Source organism: Littorina saxatilis, linkage group LG9 (genome assembly GCF_037325665.1).
Source record: "Littorina saxatilis isolate snail1 linkage group LG9, US_GU_Lsax_2.0, whole genome shotgun sequence".
Taxonomy (NCBI): domain Eukaryota; kingdom Metazoa; phylum Mollusca; class Gastropoda; order Littorinimorpha; family Littorinidae; genus Littorina; species Littorina saxatilis.
Genome location: NC_090253.1, coordinates 49,772,163 through 49,794,977, shown reverse-complemented (window position 1 = coordinate 49,794,977; position 22,815 = coordinate 49,772,163). Strand labels below are relative to the sequence as shown.

General features: G+C 41.7%; 2 protein-coding genes across 4 annotated transcripts in view; one reads left to right on the top strand and one right to left on the bottom strand.

Moving 5' to 3' along the window:
• The window catches only part of LOC138976369 (carboxypeptidase D-like), a 59,237-nt gene extending 43,394 nt beyond the window's left edge, over positions 1–15,843 (bottom strand). Inside the window, exons 1-5 of the mRNA XM_070349229.1 lie at positions 14,941–15,843; positions 7,402–7,544; positions 6,330–6,499; positions 3,819–3,900; positions 939–1,266 (exon numbers count right to left, since the gene is read on the bottom strand). Coding sequence (XP_070205330.1) covers positions 939–1,266; positions 3,819–3,900; positions 6,330–6,499; positions 7,402–7,544; positions 14,941–15,799 — 1,582 coding nt within the window. The 5' untranslated portion in view covers positions 15,800–15,843. The remainder of the gene's footprint in view (positions 1–938; positions 1,267–3,818; positions 3,901–6,329; positions 6,500–7,401; positions 7,545–14,940) is intronic.
• Positions 15,844–15,859: 16 nt separating this feature from the next.
• On the top strand, positions 15,860–21,283 carry LOC138976368 (mitochondrial import inner membrane translocase subunit Tim22-like). Of its 3 annotated transcripts, none has more exons than XM_070349227.1 (5): positions 15,860–16,127; positions 18,079–18,263; positions 18,438–18,510; positions 20,472–20,563; positions 20,648–21,283. In XM_070349227.1, exons 1-4 carry the CDS (start codon positions 15,890–15,892, stop codon positions 20,552–20,554), a joined length of 579 nt encoding a protein of 192 aa, XP_070205328.1. In that variant the 5' UTR covers positions 15,860–15,889; the 3' UTR covers positions 20,555–20,563; positions 20,648–21,283. The 3 variants fall into 3 exon arrangements, with proteins under 3 accessions (XP_070205328.1, XP_070205327.1, XP_070205326.1); XM_070349226.1 differs by having other exon boundaries at positions 20,472–20,582; positions 20,661–21,283; XM_070349225.1 differs by having other exon boundaries at positions 20,472–20,588; positions 20,661–21,283.
• Positions 21,284–22,815: the final 1,532 nt, after the last annotated feature.

Genomic DNA, 22,815 nt, shown 5'->3' with positions numbered 1-22,815 from the left:
GTCACCGCCAGGATGTGTATGGATCGGTATTGTATGTCATTAAGCAAGAATGTTGAAAATGAGTGGGCCCAGAAATATGGTCATTCTACTTTGATTTTTTAAAGAGATGAAACAACGTACCGTACTTTCCGGGTGACAAGGCGCTTCGTTATACAAGACGCACCCCCTTCTTTTTACAAAAAATTGTAATCCAGTCACCCATTGGACGCAGGGGGCCGATAGGGCGCACCCAAATGACCCAGTTTTTGCCATGAGAGGGTGTTCCCCTGTCATATCTGAGAGAGGAAACACTTCCTGCTTCGGGGTCAGTGACCGGTCAGTGACCGACTTTAACTGAGTGAAAATATGTGTGCTCTGTGTGTGCGGCCAGATCAAAGGCATTGTGATAGCTGGGTGGCCTTGTTTATAGACACGACCTTCTTCCCAGGGGTCAATGACCCAGTTTTTGCCATGAGAGGTGGTTCCCCTGTCATATCTGAGAGAGGAAACACTTCCTGCACCGGGGTCAGTGACCGAGTTTAACAGAGTGGAAATCTGTGTGTGCGGCCAGATCAAAGGCAGGGCAGTACCTAGTAGCTGAAACATGCATTATCACAAGTTGTTTGACTGGTACTCAAGCGGTCTCTTTGATTTTTTTCGTATTTCATACACGGATTAGGCGCTTCGTTATACAAGACGCAGGGGTCGAACTCGAGGAAAAAAGTCGCGCCTTATGACCCGGAAAGTACGGTACACACAATACAGGCACATATGCATACACAGACACAAACAGAGACAGGCAAATATTTCATGCAGCCCCAGACTGATTTCACTGCAAGACATACTGTGGGATTCCCTGTGGTGCAGTACAATTATTACTTATTTCACAGGACATTTTTGAAAACAGGTACATGTATTACATGTACAGCAATGTCAAGTAAGAGAAACAGAACACATACCAGGTTCATGTTTCCCAGGGTTATCCGTCACCTCCATCACCCACAGTTCCCTCCCTTGCACAGATTTTCCCGCGGAGTAGAGCCTCATGATGTTCTTGCACTTTTCTTCAACGCTGTGCAGAAAAGTCGTCATGGTGGTGAAGTTGTGATGCTTGAACTCCTTAGGCTCAACAAAACTCGTGTTAGCTCTGTGATTGTAGTCGTGGAGTCGGTTGACAAAGGTCACAAGGTCATCCAAGGTCATGGTCGTTTTGGTACCGCTGGGATCAGAGACGGTGCTGTTGTGTGGTTTTTCTGTGGGTGATGCAGGTTGGCTTACTTCTCTGCCGTCATCACTGGAAAGGAAAACATGAGAGGTTTGATTTAGGTCACAACACACATAGCAAGTCCGTTCTGAAAATGTTAAGAAGCCTGCTTTTCATGGTGGAACCGCCATTTAAAACTTCAAAAATCTGAGAAAATCAGGTCTCAAAATAAAATAAGAAGAGAGAGAAGTGAAGAAGAGAAAGAGAAGGAGAGAAGAAGAGAAGAGAAAGAGAGAAAAAGAAGAAAGAGAGAGGAGATGAGAGTGAAGAAGAAAAGAAGAGGAGGTAGAAGAAGAGATAAAAAAATAAAAAAAATAATAAAAAAATAAAAAAAAGAGAGAAAAAAAAAGAAAAAAAAAGAGAGTCGAAGGGAGTCTTATAACGGGAGTATAATTGCGGGTGATGAACAGAAAGTCTAGAAAAAAAGCAGGGTCTTAAAAGATAGGGAGTGGGGGTGGGGGTGGGGGGGTTCTCAAGAGGGGTGCCATTGTACAAACCATCTGGTCCGACTGCATGGTGTACGTTAAGCAAAAAGGTAAGGTATTGTACAGGATGTGAAATCAAATCTCTAGTATACATTTGAAACAGGATTCTTTTTTGTTTTCAGCGTTACCCGGCCTGAAGCAGGATGAATAAACTAAAAGACATTTTTCCTGAGATCACTTTTAGTGATAACTCAGTAATTTTGTTACAGGAATGTTTTGTTATTCAATTTAGTACAGTACTTGGTTTAATTTTGTCTTTTGATACCTAGGAGTAGGACTTCATCAGATCTTATCATAATTTTCGATGTTACTCAAAAAGCAAGAATGGAAAGTTATTGGAACGTGCAATTGCTGGAACTTCTGGGGTACCCGGGTAGTTGTCCTGGGGGCAAGTTGTCTGGGGGGCAAGTTGTCTGGGGGGCAAGTTGTCTGGGGGGCAAGTTGTCTGGGGGGACGCTTACTTTGACAATTTACAGAATACAAAATATTTTATTGCATGAGGTTGGGGATTGGCCTTGACATTGCGGTAAAGAAACACCACTCCAGTCAGGCACACACAACACACTGATCTATCAAACGGATCAACAACATCAATTAAAATGCACACACTAAAATTAACAACATAAAAACTATAACTTGCTGTCCTACGGTCACTCACACACACACACGCGCACGTACATACACACACACCCACACACGCACGTACATACACACACACCCACACACACACTTATTTCTAGTTTGGGGATGATAAGAGATAAGGGATGTACATGTATTTCAGCCAATATTACACAATATTAGTACAGTATATCACTCCCACACGCATGATGCGAACATTTGCTTATCTATATACTCCAACTCTAACTGCAGTTCATTGAAACAATCTTAACCATATCCGGTGGTGCCTTATCTTCAAGGAGGAGATTACTATTGATTTTCAAAGACACAAAGACATGAGCACCTCTTTATAAAGCTTATTCACATACGTTAATTTTAACAACAACAGCTGGGACAGTGTTCTGTACTTTCATTACTTTTATTGCTTTTCTGGATTTTCATTGCAATGGTGTGAAATATAAAGGGGTTGTCAGGTGCAGAAAGCGTTTGTGAGCTATGCAAACACATCTGTTATCCTTTTAGAATCAAATAATTGTGACAGATGGCATTTGACAAAGCGGACTTAGTTTTATTCTTTTCACAAAACTTGCTCGATTATATTTGTATTGCACTGTAAGATCTTGCTGCAGTTGTCTCTTATTGCCGTTGTTGTTGCCGTTTGTGGTGCACTTGATTTGCACTAAAATAAAATATATTGTGTATTTGTGTGTGTGTGTGTGTGTGCATTTGTGTGTGTGTGTGTGTGTTTGTGTATATATGCGTGTGTGTATGCGTGTGTGTGTTTGTGTGTGTGTGTGTGTGTGTGTGTGTGTGTGTGTGTGTGTGTGTGTGTGTGTGTGTGTGTGTGTGTGTGTGTGTGTGTGTGTGTGTGTGTGTGTGTGTGTATGTGTGTAAGGGATTAGAATTTTGTAATTGCTGTGGAATTTTACTTATGTACATGTCATTAGCATGTGACAATTAAATTTGTTTAAAAAACAACTAGCTTTAAAAACTTTCAAGAAAGGGATAATTTTCTTTTTGTTTTTAAACTGAACTTGACCCCACTGTGACCTTAACAATAACAGTTGACAAAGCTCAACCAGACTTGTGTAAAGTTTGGGCGTCATTAGAGGTCATAAAAGTGTGTGAAGTTTGAAGAGATTAAATAAAAAGAAAAGAAAAATAAAGAAAGGAAGTACACTTCTCAAGATGCACAAAGCTTTTACACCATATTCAAGCATAAGCATTTTATTTTCAACACTGCAAACTTTAGGTAACAGACAAAACCGTTTCTGCAATTCAACATTTAAGAGCACATACCGGAAATAAAATGCACAATGCTTTACTGCATACATGCAAGCATCTATGCTGACTAGGACAAGCAAGGAGCTCGTATGCATCATGACACTCGCAGGTTATTGTGCATGCAAAATGCGAAACAAGGACACATCGCATGTACAGTGCAGTTAGCCAACTATGTCTGGGTACCTGATGCTTCTGCGAAGACGGAAGTCAACTTTGACCCCGCTGTTGCCTTCTGGGACGATGACGTCTTGCTGCACTGCATCATGGTAGCTGCAAATCACAGAAAGAATGGTTGTTGCTTTGATGACACAGTGGAACCCCCGTTTTAACTCATTCATGATTGTCTCCCAGGTACGGATATATCCGTAGCCACTCATATAGCTCTGTCTGACCAGGTACGGATATATCCGCGCAGACTATTAGCTTCAGTCGCTTCCTTCAACGTCCATCAAACGCCTGCATTCCAGCGTGTTGATACACAGTAATACTACACAGTTACAACAATTCTGAGTGACCTGCTGCAGCACAGCTGGTCTCGGCTATAATTTTATAAAAAAAACTTTGTCAACATAGGTGGGGTAGAAAGTGTTAAGACCTAGTCCCCAAAATCTGAAAAAGTCATGAGGTCTTAAAAAGGAGGGAATCTCAAAATGGGGGTAGATTTACATAGGCTAATTGGATAAAAAAAATATATATATGAGAAAACAAGGGTCTTCTTCTTCTTATTCTTCTGCGTTCGTGGGCTGAAACTCCCACGTACACTTGTGTTTTTTGCACGAGTGGAATTTTACGTGTATGACCGTTTTTTACCCCGCCATTTAGGCAGCCATACGCCGTTTTCGGAGGAAGCAAGCTGGGTATTTTTGTGTTTCTATAACCCACCGAACTCTGACATGGATTACAGGCTTTTTTCGTGCGCACTTGGTCTTGTGCTTGCGTGTACACACGGGGGTGTTCGGACACCGAGGAGAGTGCACACAAAGTTGACTCTGAGAAATAAATCTCTCGTCGAACGTGGGGACGAACTCACGCTGACAGCGGCCAACTGGATACAAATCCAGCGCGCTACCAATTGAGCTACATCCCCGCCCCACAAGGGTCTTAAAAAGGAACGCATCTCAAACGGGGGATGGAGGGGGGGGGGGGGGGGCATAGTTCCAATCGTGTGTGATACCTTTGGGGTGAATGGGTTCGTGTAGCAGGAAATACAAAATCCTGATATAAATATGACTGCAAATAAATAATGGACCCCCCCCCCCCCCCCCCATCCCCCCTCAAAAACATGAAAATTGTTATTGCCATTCAAATTTCTTGAATATATTGCCCCAGTGCTTTATGCAGCATTTGCACCAGCACCGCTTGTCTTTGGGTACACTAATCTCATCTTACAGTTCACAGCTGCTGGAAATAATATTCAAGCATTTTGCATGCACAGCTGTTGGTAGTGGTCACAGCTGTGAAAAACTGTCCGACATATACTGAGCGACAACGACCACCGTTTGACTCTGACAGAAGCTTTTAGTTGTCGTTGAAAGATTTTCATGATTGAGTGTGATTGGTGGTTTTAACTGCCATACACATTTTGATGTGTATAAGCTGACCAAACTTAGCCCTAAAGGTAAAATAAACTTTAAAAAATAAAGAAAAAGGACAGACCAAACAAACAGTGCTACTGTCTCATGTCTGTTTCCTCTTTCATGCAGATTGCCAGATTTACTTACCGTATTTGACGGACTACAAGCCGCGACTTTTTTTCTAAAAAAATCGCATTGCGGCTAATGAAAAGATGCGGCTAAAACGTTACCTAAACTTGAGTAGCATTCACCTAATGGAAGTCGCCGCGGATTTTCATTTCGCTCGATTAGCGATTACCGGTACTTTATTAGCTCTCTACTCAAGACTCGGCGCTTTTCTTTTTCTTTCGCGAATCTTCGTTTGTCAACAAGTCGTCGTGACAAGATAGCGTACAGAGAAACACCGGATGTATCAGGATCTCGCGCGCGCGAGATTTCGTTTTTTTGTGTCTCGCGATAGTTGGAGGAGCGAGAGCCGCCATGTTGTGTTTTCGTCTGCTCGAAATGTGCGCAAAAGTCGTAAATCATCCCAAAAAAGCTTATTCCGGGCGGGACTACATGTGTGTGTTGGTTACAAATTGTGTGTGTGATATTTTTCTTCAAACTTTTTCACTTTTCTTCTTTGTTTCACTTGTTTATTCTCGGAGCCGATTTCGCCAAATACCGTACTTTCGTTTGCCTGGTTGTTTTGATTGATTGACACAATCTGATTATATTTTTTTCGACGGCGGCTAATATAGTGACGCGGCCTATACGTGGCTCGTCCCAATTTTTTTGTTAAAAGTAGGAGGTGCGGCCTATAAAACGGTGCGTCTTGTAATCCGTCAAATACGGTACCTAGCTGTTACCAAGCATGAAAATGCCTTATACACTAGACCTCAAATGTGAAGAACATTCTTGTTCTTCACATCACAGATTTAATTTTCACTGGCAGTAACTATGGTAACTATGATAAGTAAGGTGGGAATGACAAATTGTGAGTCCCCTGAGTGCATTGAACATATTACTTACTGATGGTTTATTGATCCATTTTCTTAATTTTTTATTTGCCTACTTATCAACTCATTCATTTAATTCCTTTTGTACATGTTTCAATTCATGATGCTTACAAACTCCATAACTTACCCAGGAGCGGACACCCTAACGTTGTATTTCCCTGGTACCAGGAGGCGCCAGTAGTCGCCGAACGTCCACGAGGTGACGTTGTGAGCGATGCCATCCACACTGATAATGGCGTTTGGAATGCCGGTGCCTGAGTCCGCATCTTGGATGAAACCTTTGACGCCGATATGCACCTGTATTAAAACAAAACGCGGATTAGACCTACAAAAAGAATAATTCTTTTTTTTTTAATTCTCCAAACAAGCAGGATCACTTTAAAGTTCTTTAGGCTGTGCAACATTATTTAATGTGAACCATATTATCTAATTTTTGTCCCTCTAAGTGATGACAAATCCAAACTTAGCGGTCAGGATATTTGCACAACTCCGCAAGGGAATGTTCATAATAGTGCTACAAACTGCTTCTGCATACCAAATACAATTGTAATAGATTCAGAATCTTCAACATACAACACACACCTTCAAGCTCTAGACCAGTTTCTCTCTCAGACACTCATTATCATACCCCCCCCCCCCCCCCCCCCTTCATTCCAAACGCCCATTCACCAACACACACATACACTCACAACCCCATCAACCTTCCTCTGTACACCCCCCCCCCCCCCTCCCCCTTTATCGCACATCTGTTCCGGGTCATCTTGCAGTAGCAAAACCAGGTTGTCCTTGTTGTTTTTGTGCTGCAAATAATGTGCACATTACACACACAGACATTCACAGGAGAGCTCCCATCTTGCTCTCGGTATAATTATATACACCTGCACACAGCACCCCTCCCCCCACCACCCTTTTCCAGGTAAGCCAGCAGAGCCTCCTTGTTGTTATCAATATATGCTACATCAAATTATGTGCATATATTCACAAATACACATATGACTCTCTCATTCTGCTTCACACTTTTAGGTAAAGGTAAAGGTATTCCCATAACCATCTGGTCGTAGGGGAGAGAGATGTTAGAGATCTCCACTTTTCTGGGGGCCAGCTTTTTATGAGGGCGGTGCCCATCTCCTCTCCCTCGCTGCACACTTTTAGACACACCTGAAAACCTCCCACCCCCACCCACCCCCCTCTCCACACACCTTTTCCAGGTAAGCCAACAGAGCCTCCTTGTTGTTGTCCCACTCCTGTGTCAGCTGAGTGCGAGGGGGGTACTTGCAGCATGACAGCTCCACCGTGATCTCAAAGCAGTTGCTGTGCAGGTAGTTGTAGTCCTCCATTCCACCTGAAACCAATACTGCGTCATATTATTTATTTCATGTTAATTAAAACCAAATGAGGCAGATCGCTCAATGGATAAGTCAGCTATTAGGAAACAATTTGGGACAAAAGATAATAGTGTACAAAATGTACAAAAAGAGTATTTAGTGAGAGTTTATATGCAGATAGTTGTAGATCTCCATTCCACCTGAAACCAATATTGCATAATATTATTTATAAAATGTTAATCAAAACCAAATGAGGCAGATCGCTCAATGGATAAGTCAGCTATTAGGAAACAATTTGGGACAAAAGATAATAGTGTACAAAATGTACAAAAAGAGTATTTAGTGAGAGTTTATATTCAGATAGTTGTAGTTCTCCATTCCACCTGAAACCAATCCAGGGTTCATATAGACACCTGACAGTGAAATTCAAGGAGTATTCAAGGAGTTTTCAAGGAGTATTTCCGGTATCCCAGCTCCACCATGGCAGGCTCCAGAGAATCAATCAGGGTGGTTGCATAAGCATGTCCAAGAAATTTGGAAGCGTAGTATTCCGTTTGGACTTGCTGCCCGTTCCAGCAACGAACAAAAATGCCAAGTTGCTTCATTTTGATGTGCTTGTTCAACGTTTTGTCGAACAGAAGAACGTATCCGGATTCCTCCTTCACTCGTTTTTTCAGCAGCGAATGAAAATATGGCGCAAGGCCGAAAGTACTTAGATACCTGGTCTTCCCCTCGCCACATTGATATCCCTTCGCTACTTGGCTGTCGGGGAACATTGCCTGGAACAGTTTGGAGTTGTTCTCACACGACTTGAAACTGTAGTGCGAGTTCACAGCGTTCATTGTCCACATGACTTCCGATTTTAAAACATCGGTCTTGGTGCAAAATGATGAAAGAGTCCGAGAGGACGTTGGCATCGCGGGACCCGGGGTTGCAGTTACAGAAGCAGACTGAGAGCTTTGCGATGACGTTACAGAAAAGAAGTTTGCAATCGGGACTACAGGTGCAGACGCTTTTAAATTATTTGTGTGTTTCTTTCCTTTCCGTGGCTAACCAGGGCTGACTCGCCCATCACTGAAATATCCACACGTGCTTTGCAGCATTTGCAAAAAGCCTTGTATTTGTCGCAATCCCGCTGGATCCAATCCTTGCATTCCTTTTCCTCCAGCCATCGTGGGTTAAAAAATCGACACACTGCTTCTTCAGAAATGGCGCTAAAAGCTACCTGGATGAAGGGGAAGTAATCGGTTTCAACTTCCCTTCGCATGATGGCAGACGACACACGACTTGCACACAACACGCACACAATCAATATAAATTGCTGAAAAACTTTAATATTAACATTTTTTTGTTGTTGCCTGCACTTCAGAATTCAAGGAGGTTCAAGGAGGTTAAACACAAGAATGACCATTTTCTCCAAATTCAAGGAGATTCAAGGTCCTTGAAAAGGGGGGTTGAAAATTCAAGGGGATTCAAGGAGATTCAAGGAGCGTACGAACCCTGCAATATTGCGTCATATTATTTATAAAATGTTAATCAAAACCAAATGAGGAAGAGCATCATAAAGGATAAGTCCGCAAAAAACAACTTGGGACAAAATATTATAAATAGTGTTCTAAATAATACAAAATGCACAACAAGAGTGTTTAGTGAGAGTTATGGGAAACCAATGACCTGAGTGAATAACAATCGTTAAAATGCATGAGCATTGGAATTAGCATAATTTAGCAAATTTCATCCACACCATGTTGTACAACTTTTAGTTTGGTACACTGGATGTGTGTGTGTGACTGTGTGTGCTCGTGCGTGGGGGGAGGGAGGGGGCGGTTCAAGATATAGAGTCTCAGGGAGAGCAATGGGAGAAAGAGAGTGTGTGTTAATATTGTGCTAAGGTTTTGGGAGAGGTGAGTCGATCACCATTTTAGAGAGCAAATAAATGCGAGAGAGGGAGTCTGTGCATTTGTGCATAATGACCTATGAGCATGTGATTTTCACAGTGTCTGTAATGTGTGATGGTATCATTGAAGTCACTGTGTTTTGCTAGTATTTTAATGAAAGTCAATGAAAGTTACGTAAACAGAAAAAGCAACAGGAAAAATATATGGGTCCAACTCTATTTCATAATACTTAAATAACTCAAAAAAACAAAAACAAAACTTAATACAACAACAAAGCACACAAACTCATAGAATGAAGTTAAAAAACAAAAGAATTACAAAAGAAGAAGCTAGTACATAATTATTTTGTTTTTTAACTGTTTTTTAACTACAGTAGTTCATCTCACCCAAAGTAACTTTGATGATTAGATTTCATAGAATAAAGTTACCCTGACCATAGACCATTTATCCTGGACCGCCAACAAGCTCTCTCTCCGCTCTTTCTCTCTATTACGAGGTAGCGGCCTCTCGCATTTAGGAACCTACGCTTACATGGCCTTTTAGAAATCAGGTGGATGTCATATCCGGTGTCGATTGTAAACTGGACGAAGTTGCCGAGGTAAGTTCTGAAAATGCTAAAATAAACTCAGCTAAAGTGCATATGGAACATTTTTTTCGATGAGTTTTGTTAAGTTTAGTTTGGAGTTTTGGAAAATCCAGTTTGTTTGTTTGTTTGTTTGTTTGTTGCTTAACGTCCAGCCGACTACGCAGAGCCATATCAGGACGAGGAAGGGGGGGATGAAGGGGGCCACTTGTCAAGCGATTCCTGTTTACAAATGCACTAACCCATTACTTGTGTCCCAGCAGGCTTTAGTAAAACTAAATTAATACCTACTGGAAGATTACCAGTTTCCAGTATGTTAAAATAGGCTTAACCTATCTACTGCTGGACTTACATCAGAACACTAACAGATTAAACTATACATGAATCGCGAGACAAGCGGCAAGAGAAGAGATTTTTGGAAAAAATACAGGTGAATGAGCAAGAAGGCAGAAAAAAGAAAAGAATTCATGAAGAAAAAGAGAGCATGACAGGAAAGAGGAACCAAAAATCTACCTAACAGCAAACTAGAAAGCTCCTGCGGTTCCAAAAACAGGAGGGGCTTTTAATTTCATAACCGCAGTGCCCCACTGCGGGAGGAAAATCCAGTTCATTGTCACCTCCCATTGTCACAAATAACTGGAGCGTGCTTTCTTTTCACTGTCTTCGAATCGCTGGCCTTTCAAACCGGACGCTAAGCGCCCCTGAAAGTCGAGCGTCGTAACCCCGAAGGGTCACATGTCGAGTTGGCGGTCCAGGCTATTTGGTCTATGCCCTGACATACATTGCAATCCATTATCCTCAACTAAGGAACATTAGGCGTCAGTGACAACATACATGTATGCAGACAGCCACAGGTAAATATTTATGATACAGCGGAACCCTCCTTTTTAAGACCCCTGGTTTGAAATACTCCCTCCTGTTTAAGGCCCTGTTTTCTTTTTGCAAGTGTGGAACTCTGATTCAAAACCAAAGATAAGAAGTCGTTTTCACAAAGCCTCACGCAATTTCAAACTACAACCCTCTATTGGGAACCTATGGCAGGGGCTCACATCCACGTCGGACCACAGGCGGAAGGTATCGTCCACTGGAATACTACTATCACAGAAAGACTCTGTGATAGTAGTAGTCCAGTGGACGATACCTTCCGCCTGTGGTCGGACATCGGACAAACACGGATATTTTTTCCAAATGTCCCATACATTTTTCATGCAAGAGGACATATGTCCTATAGTTTTTGTCACAAAATGGTCATTGTCCGATTGTGCTTTCATTTGATCCGTACATTGTCAGTACTTTCCAATTTACAGTAGTTTGATTGCTATTTTATCGATGTTTCGCGAAGCGATCTGTCTCTCCAAGCAGACGAAACTTGGGGAGACTGTATACATGTGCTTTTTATAGAGAGCTTCCAAGGGTCGCAACTCTGAATGCTCCAAGCCGGTTGACAGTTGCCTCCCTTCGCGTTTTTTTCTCACAAAAAGCAACATTTCGCCAAAATGAAAATTGGTGCCAGAAAAAAAATGTCCTATTGATTCGAACCCACAACCTTCCACTTGGGAGGCCGGTATCTTACCATTAGACCACTGCGCCCGTCTAGCTTGTAAACAAAATGTAGGCCAACCCGAAGGGGAAAATGCGCCACTGAGCAATATTTGTGTGCATAATAGATACATGTTTGTACTACTATACAACTACAAGTACAAGTACTACTACTACTACAGTAGCCTGGAAAACATGCACCGACACAAACAAAAAAACCCAGACTAAAACAAGAACGAAGTTTGATGAATCACTCAGAGAATGTCTTCACATGAGCTAAGACTGCTCCACTGATAAGAGCCTGCCAAACGGTTGTGTGACGTGTCTAGTGTGTTGGCGAAGTGTCTTGTGCTTGTCACTTCTCGCTTTCAGCCCTCACCGCTGGCTAGCACCGTCTGTCCTTTTTAGGACAATGCGAAAAGAGAGCAGAATGCGTCAGTCTCTCCTGCCAGTACAATAACCTCTCCACAACAAGCCCTATGTAGTGCCTCCATCGCGGCGACAGGCGTAAACTGGGTACCGCAAGGCCCCAGGCTAGACTACAAGGACTCGGAGGAGGTTGGCCCCTAGACGTGCGGCATGCGGGCCCACAGGTGTGTGGAAACGCCCAGGTGCCCACGAACCAACCTCCAGCTATGGGTCAAATAGCCGGGCAGGATAGGCTCGTCAACCCTGGTGGGCGGCTATCCTAAGAGAAGACCACTCTGAATTCAAAACGAGGGTAGAGGAGGCTCATCATCCATGGAAGGAAACTCGTCTAGGAGAAGGAAAACTCCGAAATGAAACCCACGCAGTCCCTCGAAGACGGAACGGCACTGGCCTTTTTTAGGCGGGGAGCAGACCGGGTGCCTACGCTATCCTCGACAAATGGTTGTGTCATCAACGAATCAACTGATAAGAGGTCAGATAACAGAGCAGTTTAAGAATGCTCTATTCACTCTTCCACAACCCATACAAAATCCAACAGAGTTATTTCCAGAGTTTGTCTTTGGTCTATAATTGCACATTTTTGCAATTATAGCTTTGTGTTCTTCAACCACACTGTGTCTCACCTGTCACCAACACCTGTGCCCGTTGTCTTGCTTATCTTAATACTAATAGTCTGTATACGTGGGCTGAGATAAACATCTATTGATCTTCCCAATCTGTCTGTCGTCATTAATAGTAATACTTCAATTTCATGATGCATGCTGTGCTGGCTAAACAGGGATGGGTTATGAGTAACACTAACAGTCCCACCACGTGACTTTAGAATTAGATTTATTCAGCGACATGGTTTACAATTATTTAATAAAACTGAGTGTACAAAGTAAAGCTGAAGCTGCTTCTTTGCTGTGGCTCAATGAGTCAATCAGTTTTGAATTGGTCGACTCCCTGTTAGGTATGAGTAGTGGTAGTAGTTGTTTTAATAATAACTACAGGGTTTGCTTTACTAACTGATTAACTCGCCACGTATACAAAATTTAAAAGATAAAAATGAGCCATATCAGAATTAAACTCAGCGGGCTGATCAAACCCTGCAATTTACTTAAACCAAATTATCCCTCTCCCCAAAATAATTTTAATAGTACTGAAGGTTGAGAATTCATCCCGACACAGATTTTTTTTGGGGGGTATAACATGTGGTTGATAGATTATCTGTTTTGTGTGTCTCTGAATAATTTCCGTTATTCAATAATGTCAGCTATCAACCATACTATTTCCTTTGTCGAAAACAATTTTTAGTATGAAGAAAGGAGTGTACGTTCCACTGTAATACTACTATAAATAGCTGTTGTCACCTTCGTTTAACATTCTTAAAAATAGTATCAGTATTGCACACTCTTTCTCCACGTTCTCCAATCAACTACGGTTGCAATGTGACAATGATCCAAGAGCTGTGATCAATGACAAAAAAGAAGCTAAAGTAAATAAAATTAACACACACTTTCTCCCAAACAATGCACTGATGAGCTGCAGACAGCTAGTTGCTGTAGTGAACCAGGTCAAATTATTAATAAATCTGACGCCAAATTCTTTCATAAAAACTAAAGTAAAAATGACACGCAGACTTCTTCTTCAATTACTGAGGAAATTCCTATACAGAGCAACTAGCTAATCTCGTTGGTTGGTCCGCCTATAAGGATCCCTAAAGTGAAAGAAATGTATAATATAAATAAAATGCTACAGTGATAGACTGAAACCCCCCTTTTAAGGCCCCAAATTTAAGACGTCCTCCCTTTGACAAGCGCAAAGAGCGTAATTGTAAAGTTATGATGTTGCGCTATATAAATGCTCATTTATTATTATTATAATTATTATTTTAAGAGTAAGACCCTGGTTTTTTTAAACTTTTTATCCACAGCCTCTGTAAATTTACCCTAATTTAAAGACAGTCCTTTCTTTTTATATTTAGTCAAGTTTTGACTAAATATTTTAACATCGAGGGGGAATCGAAACGAGGGTCGTGGTGTATGTGCGTGTGTGTGTGTGTCTGTGTGTGTGTGTGTAGAGCGATTCAGACTAAACTACTGGACCGATCTTTATGAAATTTGACATGAGAGTTCCTGGGTATGAAATCCCCGAACGTTTTTTTCATTTTTTGGATAAATGTCTTTGATGACGTCATATCCGGCTTTTCGTGAAAGTTGAGGCGGCACTGTCACGCCCTCATTTTTCAACCAAATTGGTTGAAATTTTGGTCAAGTACTCTTCGACGAAGCCCGGGGTTCGGTATTGCATTTCAGCTTGGTGGCTTAAAAATTAATTAATGACTTTGGAGTTTGGTCATTAAAAATCTGAAAATTGTAAAAAAAAATAAAAATTTATAAAACGATCTAAATTTACGTTTATCTTATTCTCCATCATTTGCTGATTCCAAAAACATATAAATATGTTATATTCGGATTAAAAACAAGCTCTGAAAATTAAATATATAAAAATTATTATCAAAATTTTTTTTTCGAAATCAATTTAAAAACACTTTCATCTTATTCCTTGTCGGTTCCTCATTCCAAAAATATATAGATATGATATGTTTGGATTAAAAACACGCTCAGAAAGTTAAAACGAAGAGAGGTACAGAAAAGCGTGCTATGCAGCATAGCGTAACCACTACCCCGCTCTTCTTGTCAATTTCACTGCCTATGCCGTGAGCGGTGGACCACGAGTATACGGTCTTGCTGCGTTGCATTGCGTTCAGTTTCATTCTGTGAGTTCGACAGCTACTTGACTAAATATTGTATTTTCGCCTTACGCGACTTGTTAAGACCTGATTTTGTCAGATTTTTTTAGGTCCTAAAAGGGGGGTTCCAACTTCCACTGTATAACATAAGTTTAATCCTTGGTTTAACTTTATAACAATGTAAGTCTTGTTTAAAAAAACCAAAAAAAACATCATATTTCATAACTCACCTGGGACATCATACCAATGCGCACCGTTGGTGATACCACCAGGGAAAGTGTCTCGAGGACAGAGATTTCCTTTGTGCATGAGAGCATGGTTGTTGGCGTACGTGTGGGCCAGCAGGCGAAAGACAGCGTCATCCGGGGTAGCACTGTTAAACCCTTCGATCTGATGGCTCTTAGAGTCATCGAACGGGTAACTGGCCACCACACTGCCTCCATGCAGGTTGGCCGAAAGAACGAACGGTTGGCTCTCAATCCATTGGATGATGGCCCTAGTTTCGGGTTGAACTTGTCGGTTTAGGCTATGCGGGATGAACTGGTCCGGGAAATCGCGATTGAGATCCTGCTTGTTAGCGTTGGGACGACCCCTGACTCCAGTACAATCCTCTTCCTGAGCTTCCTCGAACCCGTCTGGGTTCATGGTGGGCATGATGAAAATGTTAGTACTGTCCACTATTTTTTTTACACGCTCATTTAGTGGGTACTGTTCCAGGAGGTACTGGATCAGGTAGATCAAGAGCTGACGACCAACCGCTTCGTTGCCGTGCATGTTGCCCACGTACTTGAACATAGGCTCTCCTGGTTCCGTCTCGTTCACTTTGTCGGTTATCTGCAAGGCCCACAAAGTCCGGTTTTCCACGCTAGTGCCAATGTTGTGAAGTTTCGTCAAAGTTGGATATTGTGATACGAAGTTTTTGAGCAAAGTCTCCATCTCGTCGTAATGGGTGTAGCGACTGGTGTCGATGCTTCTTCTGAGCCTGAGACTGTGTCTCCCAGTCACGGATTGAGCAAAAAAGTGGAATGACAAGAAGAAAATGAGCAACATATTGAGAGAGGGAGCTCCTCTCCCTTCCGTGATCGCCATTTTGGCAGTCGTCAGGTAACCTTCACCTCTTGGGGTCAGCTACCTTCACCCTGAGCCACAAGAGTAATCTACCCTGACAAAATATTCAAGATGGCCGTCCCCAGGAACAACATGTATCCGAGTCCGAACGACCAAGGGCAAATTGACCATGGGGATATCGGCCAGTTCGATTTGAAAATTATCTCGCGTATCATCGGAGAGGACAAAAGGCCACCTTCAGGTTTACCGGCGTTTGGAATTCCTCAACCTACACAGACCAAGGAAGAAGTTTTCGTACACTCCATCTTTGAGTCGTGCATGTTCAAGTCAACTGCAAGTTGTGTTATGGGTAAGGGTAGAACTAGAAGAATACAACACGTCATGGCTCATGCTCGAAATCGATGATATCAGCGATGGAGGAGAGATTGAAGGTGTCAACAGTCTGGTTGAACTTTGTTGGTGTTGTTGTTTTGGTTTTGTTCGTCAGATTCTGTGTGTGTGTGTGTGTGTCTTGTCTTGTCTTGTCTTTCCATTACTGCCCACAATCAACAGTAGTGATTATTTCGGCACTTGATGGGATGTTGCGCAAGTCCAATAAAGTAGCGTTTCCAGCATCCAAAGTCCATTAAAATTCACAGGTTGGGGAGTATGGGGGGGAGGGGACATGAGTCACAGTGGCTGCTGGTTTAGTGCGAGGCGCGCGACACAAAGGTGTCGACAGTGCGGGCCTCGACGACAGCTGCTGGTAGAGAGTTCCAGTCCTTCACTGTGCTGGGTAGAAAAGCGGCACTCCGATACTGAGTGCGGCAGGTGATGAGGCCGAACTGCTGGCAATGGCCTCTTCGCTGGCGTGGTGGTAAAGGGGCCAGCTTCGACTTGATGCCCGGACAGTGGATGATGCTGTTCGTGATCTTGTAGAGCATCGATAGGCGGGCAAGCTTCCTGCGCTCCTCCAGAGACTGCCACCCAAGGGAGTCCAGCATCCGTGTGTGTGTGTGTGTGTGTGTGTGTGTGTGTGTGTGTGTGTGTGTGTGTGTGTGTCACTGTGTGTATGTTTGTCTGTGTGTGTCTGTGTCACTGTGTGTAAATGAAATTATCCGTTCTGAAAACTCTTTTTCGGAAAATCTATGGCTGAGGTTTGTGCTATTCTGCTAGTGCTAGCGCTTGTAATTCTTGCGGCTAAAACCAAACCTGCCTACCCTTACGATTTGGGCGTAATTTACTACGATTTTTATTCCAAACTACGCCACTACGCTTTCCGCGATGGAAATAAGATTTTTAAGAAACCGAAAGTACGATTTTTTGCATTTGAATATTTCGTCCCGATATAAATCCGATCCGTATTTTTGCTCTCGCCGAGCACATGACATAATTTGCTTTCGTCATTCTAGATCGTTTCAATCAGTGTAGTTTCCCAGTGCTGTGTTCTAGGGTCGTTTTGACTGACTTCACAATTTGATAAAATCAATGACATTTTATTTTTGCGAAGCAACTGAATATGAACAGAAAGTGTGCAGAAGAATGTTTGTGTCCTGCAAGACTTTAATGAACAACTATTTCTCCGCTGGGAGAAAATTGAGGATGTCTACAGGCAAGGTAGTTAGTTAGTTAGTTGTTGCTTTTTGGGTCAAGCGGACCATATATAGGCCAAATCAGGACCCCACAGGCAAGGTAGTGTCATATTCTTTATTTGGGTTCTCCTTTTAGTCACACCCACCGATGTCCGTTACTTTTGGCAACAAAAAACTACTCTTTCTACCACCAGATTACTCTTTTTGGCTGGGCTCATTACTCCTTGTAATTTTTGGGGTAGGCAGGTCCTGTTAAAACTAAAAGCAGAGTTGTTCTCAGCCCTTCTTCAGACATTGACGCATACGTTGTTGATCTGAAACATAGTTCTGACCCCTGGCCAGTCAACCGTCCAATAGTTTTGATATGTAGGATCTCTTTGTAATTCTGACTAAACTGTAAACAAGGGACTCAAAATATTTTCAGTCCAGGTCCAACTGGCCTATTAAATTAATTAATTGTTCTTTTACTTTTAGTCAGGGAACAATACCAGTAAAAAGGATGCATGTTTATAAAATAAATAAAATGCTGTATGCAGATATAGGTTTTTTTCTCTCTCTTGAAAACATTATTTGTGTCTTTGCAATTTAATCACTTGAAATTGAATGATAGCTGACTTCAGAATTAAAGTGAATATGAATGGGACATTTTTACATCATTGCCAAAAGTGCAGCTGATGATATGCTATCAGCACCAGACATGCCTCCTTATGTCTGTTTTTGTTGTCTTAGGTTTTGCCTTGGGAGGAGCGTTCGGACTGTTCACTGCTGGTGTTGATCCCATGTCTACAATGACGACAGAGACGCCGACGACTCGCATGGTTCTGAAGGAGATGAAGAACCGTTCCCTGTCGTACGGCAAGAACTTTGCCATGATTGGCGCCATGTTTGCCGGCACTGAGTGCTTGCTAGAATCAGTGAGTTAATGTCTGTACTCGTCATAGCTGTTTGATTTTTAGTACATTTAAACATGAATAATAGGCATATATGTGGTCAAATGATATGTTTATTTGAGCATGTTTACATGGGAGGGTCTACCATATATAGCAAAATATGTTATTTTAATTTTTTTATGTTTTTTTTTCTTGCAGTATCGTGGAAAGAGTGACCTTGCCAACGGAACATTGTCTGGAGCGATTGTGGGGGGTGTCATCGGCTTCAGAGGTATGGTATAATTATCTGAGCATTCCAGGGTTATAAAAACACTATGATGCTGAGTTTGTACTGCATAGTTTCACAAGTGTTTACACATTTTTAATAGGTGTTGACCCCAGGGTGCTAAGAAACCAGACAGCAACACCCTTTATCCAGCAGAACTGCATTGACAATGCTCTGTTTAATTCTACCTCTCTCTGTCACCCTCTGTTTTTTTCTCTGTCTCTCTCTAGCTTTGTCTATCTCTCCTTTTCTCTGTAATTGTTAAGATTTAATGTTGTTGGTGTTTTTATCAAAAGGAACTGCTGTCAAAACCAAAGTTAACTGGGGTAAATACAAGCTATTCATCAGTGGGTTGTGCGCAGTGGCGTGGTAGTAAGACGTCGGCCTCCTAATCGGGAGGTCGTGAGTTCGAATCCCGGTCGCTGCCGCCTGATGGGTTAAGAGTCAGGCAAGGGAATTGTCCGCCGAAAGGCAAATTTCCGCCGAAATATTTTTTTATTCCGCCGAAAAAGCAAAAGTGTCCGCCGAAAAAATAAATGGTGGAGGCAAAAATGGTTCTAAAAACTGAATTTAATGGCAAACTTGGAGCTCCGATGACACCAAATTGCACCATTTGGGTTCTTTGGAGAAACAAAAATTCCGGCGGAACCCCCTAGTAAGACTAGGCGTTTCGCGCCGTCGACTTTGCTGTTACTTACAGATTTTCAGCCTTTTTTACTTTTTTCAATTCACATGCCTGAGAGTGGAGATTTTTCTGATCTTCCGGGTCAACTTATGTGCAGACCTGCTAGTGACTTAACCCCCTTCGTGTGTACACGCAAGCACAAGACCAAGTGCGCACGGAAAAGATCATGTAATCCATGTCGGAGTTCGGTGGGTTATGGAAACACGAAAATACCCAGCATGCCTACTCAACGAAAGCGGAGTGAGCTGACTATGCTCTCAGAGTATAGTGTGGGGAACCCAAATGGGCAAACGAGCTCACACGTAACCAGAACAATTCTGGAACGCTGAAGAAGTGGATTGTGAAAGGGGAAACAACTGCTTCTGATACAGTCTTGCGCAATTTTGTTGCTGTTGGTTTTTGTTTGTCTGTATAAGACCTTGCTTTTAAAAAAATGTCTTCAAAACCTTTGTTAATATTGCACTGGTTTAAGACTCTCTTCTTTGTCAGACCTGATTTTGTCACATTTATTTTTGTAGGGGTTTTCGACTGATGTGAGAACAAAAATCTTATTTATTTTAATTTTCTTGTATGTTTTGTTAAAGGCACAATCCTTCAACTAAGTTCAAGTGTAATCAATTTCGCTCTCCGTTTTCAATCTGGCGATGCTTTCAGATGGGGTATGACCACCCCTCCAGTTGGTAAAATACCCCAAACAGCATGTGCACAGTGAGAATTTTGTATGCATTCATTTCCAATGCATTTTTAAAAAACTCTTTCATCAAACTCACATCAAGCAGTCAGAGTGTTGGTTTCAGTGGAGGGATGGTCTTATCCCATGTACAGGGTTCGTACGCTCCTTGAATCTCCTTGAATCCCCTTGAATTTTCAACCCCCCTTTTCAAGGACCTTGAATCTCCTTGAATTTGGAGAAAATGGTCATTCTTGTGTTTAACCTCCTTGAATTCTGAAGTGCAGGCAACAACAAAAAATGTTAATATTAAAGTTTTTCAGCAAAATGAAACAACTTGACATTTTTGTTCGTTGCTGGAACGGGCAGCAAGTCCAAACGGAATACTACGCTTCCAAATTTCTTGGACATGCTTATGCAACCACCCTGATTGATTCTCTGGAGCCTGCCATGGTGGAGCTGGGATACCGGAAATACTCCTTGAATACTCCTTGAATTTCACTGTCAGGTGTCTGTATGAACCCTGCATGTAAAAGCCAGGCCAGATCTGAGATGATGCGCCAAACTTTCGTTCACAGGAATGTGTGCCTTAAATTTACTTTTTGTGTGCAGCTGGATTGAAGCCTGGTATTATTGGAGCCGCTGGTTTTGCCGCATTCTCCGCTGTCATCGACTACTTTCTACGACACAGCTAGTGGCACACTCTGTGTGTGTGTGTGTGTGTGTGTGTGTGTGCACGTGAGAGAGAGAGAGATGAAAAGAAAAAGAGAGTGTGTGTGTGTGTGTGTGTGTGTGTGTGTGCACGTGAGAGAGAGAGAGATGAAAAGAAAAAGAGAGTGTGTGTGTGCGCGTGAAAGAGAGAGTGTGCGGGTGTTGTGAAGAATGCCTTCTTTTTTGGTCTGCAAGTAAAGTGTTGCAATTTTGCATGTGCATTTATTTTGGCACATCATTGTTCGCCCCTTCTGGAATATATGTCAGCTGTGAGACTTTTTAGAGTGCATGCCAGTGAATGATTTTGAGAGAAAGAAGGCATACTGTTGTCAGACTGTTCATAAAAAAGAAAGAGAGAGAGAGAGAATGCGTGTGTGTACACTTAAAGACATGTAAAAAGGAGCAAGGGGGTTATGGGGTTTTAGTGTTGATGTGTGTGACTATCTAAAAAAAACCGACATGTTTTTGTTTGCATGCTTTAAAAATTCCATTGAACTGGTCTGAACACAAAAGCGAAGAGGTAACTTAGTGAGATTAAATTAAACTAGTGTAGTAATAGTAAGAGTTGTTTTTTTCCTCTGACAGCAACAGATATGATTCTGCTGCATGTACCTATTTGATAGTTTTGCATTGGCTGCTTGTCATCTGCAAAATCTGCAGTATATTTGAAATTGTTACTTTTAGTTTAAATAAATCTGACCTGTAAATTGGAATGAATTTTGTCAGTTTTGTTTTGGATGTTGACCATGAACTTCAGACTGCACTCTCAGTGCTCTTGCTCTCGCTCTCTCTCTCTCTTACACACACGCACACACACACTGATATACAATATAATAAAACACTCCACAAACTCCAGATTCAGAACATTTTATTGTCCTGGATTATGCAGCAACCAATTAACATACAAATGTTATTTATTTGAATAAAATTGTTTGGAAAAAAAAAAAAAAAAGATAGACAATTATCGCAATGCCAAAAAACAAAAAAAACAAAAAACCACACATAGACATTAGGGCGAGGCATATGTTTCTCTTTCTGCACTTTTACAACCCCACAAGTTTTTCACTGTCACATTGTGACAATATATTAAAATGTGTAGTCCTTATAGTGCTGACATCCAGTTCTCTTCAATCTATTTTTCGCAGTGGCACATCGGAATCCCCCCTTTTTAGACTTTTTAAACAGACACGATCTGGTCATAATCTCGAGCTCTGTACATTTGCCTGTTATGAATGCCTTCTAGAGGACAGCACGTTTCACCCTGCAGTCCGGACTGACGATCTAACAGCGAACGACAAGAAGAAGAAGAAGGCCTTCTTTTTACATTTAGTCAAGTTTTGACTAAATGTTTTAATGTAGAGGGGGGAATCGAGACGAGGGTTGTGGTGTATGTGTGTGTGTGTCTGTCTGTCTGTCTGTGTGTGTGTGTAGAGCGATTCAGACCAAACTACTGGACAGATCTTTATGAAATTTGACATGAGAGTTCCTGGGAATGATATCCCCGGAAGTTTTTTTCTTTTTTTCGATAAATACCTTTGATGACGTCATATCCGGCTTTTGTAAAAGTTGAGGCGGCACTGTCACACCCTCATTTTTCAATCAAATTGATTGAAATTTTGGCCCAGCAATCTTCGACGAAGGCCGGACTTCGGTATTGCATTTCAGCTTGGTAGCTTAAAAATTAATTGATGACTTTGGTCATTAAAAATCTGAAAATTGAAAAAAAAAAAAAATTCAAAACGATCCAAATTTAAGTTTATCTTGTTTTTCATCATTTTCTGATTCCAAAAACATATAAATATGTTATATTCGGATTAAAAACAAGCTCTGAAAATTAAAAATATAAAAATTATTATTAAAATAAAATTTCCGAAATCGATTTAAAGGCGAACATCGGGAGGAATTTTTCTCCTGGAGAGACCTCCACTTGCCCCCTGCGTTATCAGAGACTCGGACAGATGATACCTAAACAATCCACAGTGGCCTACCGAAACTGGGCCGTGGCAGCTAATTGAATTAGAATGGTGCAGTCTTGACACTGGCTTTCCCCCTTTCTTTTTACTTTTCGTCGGAGCAAAGTGCTGCTTACTTGAAAATGTGGAGGCACTTCCTGTATGTTTCTGTAAAAGTTTGACCTCTTTGGTTTGACTATGTTCATGGTTACTGTACTTATAGGACAGTTTGTTCCTTTCGACACATTTTTTCCCAATGTTAAACTGAGACGGTTATTAGTTATTCATAAATA

What these genes read in the sequence shown, in the direction of transcription:
- LOC138976368 (XM_070349227.1), top strand. Translation starts at nt 15,890, where the DNA reads ATGGCCGTCCCCAGGAACAACATGTATCCGAGTCCGAACGACCAAGGG. An exon ending in AACTGCAAGTTGTGTTATGG is followed by an intron (nt 16,128 to 18,078) that starts GTAAGGGTAGAA and finishes TTGTTGTCTTAG; the next exon opens with GTTTTGCCTTGGGAGGAGCG. An exon ending in GGGTGTCATCGGCTTCAGAG is followed by an intron (nt 18,511 to 20,471) that starts GTATGGTATAAT and finishes TTTTGTGTGCAG; the next exon opens with CTGGATTGAAGCCTGGTATT.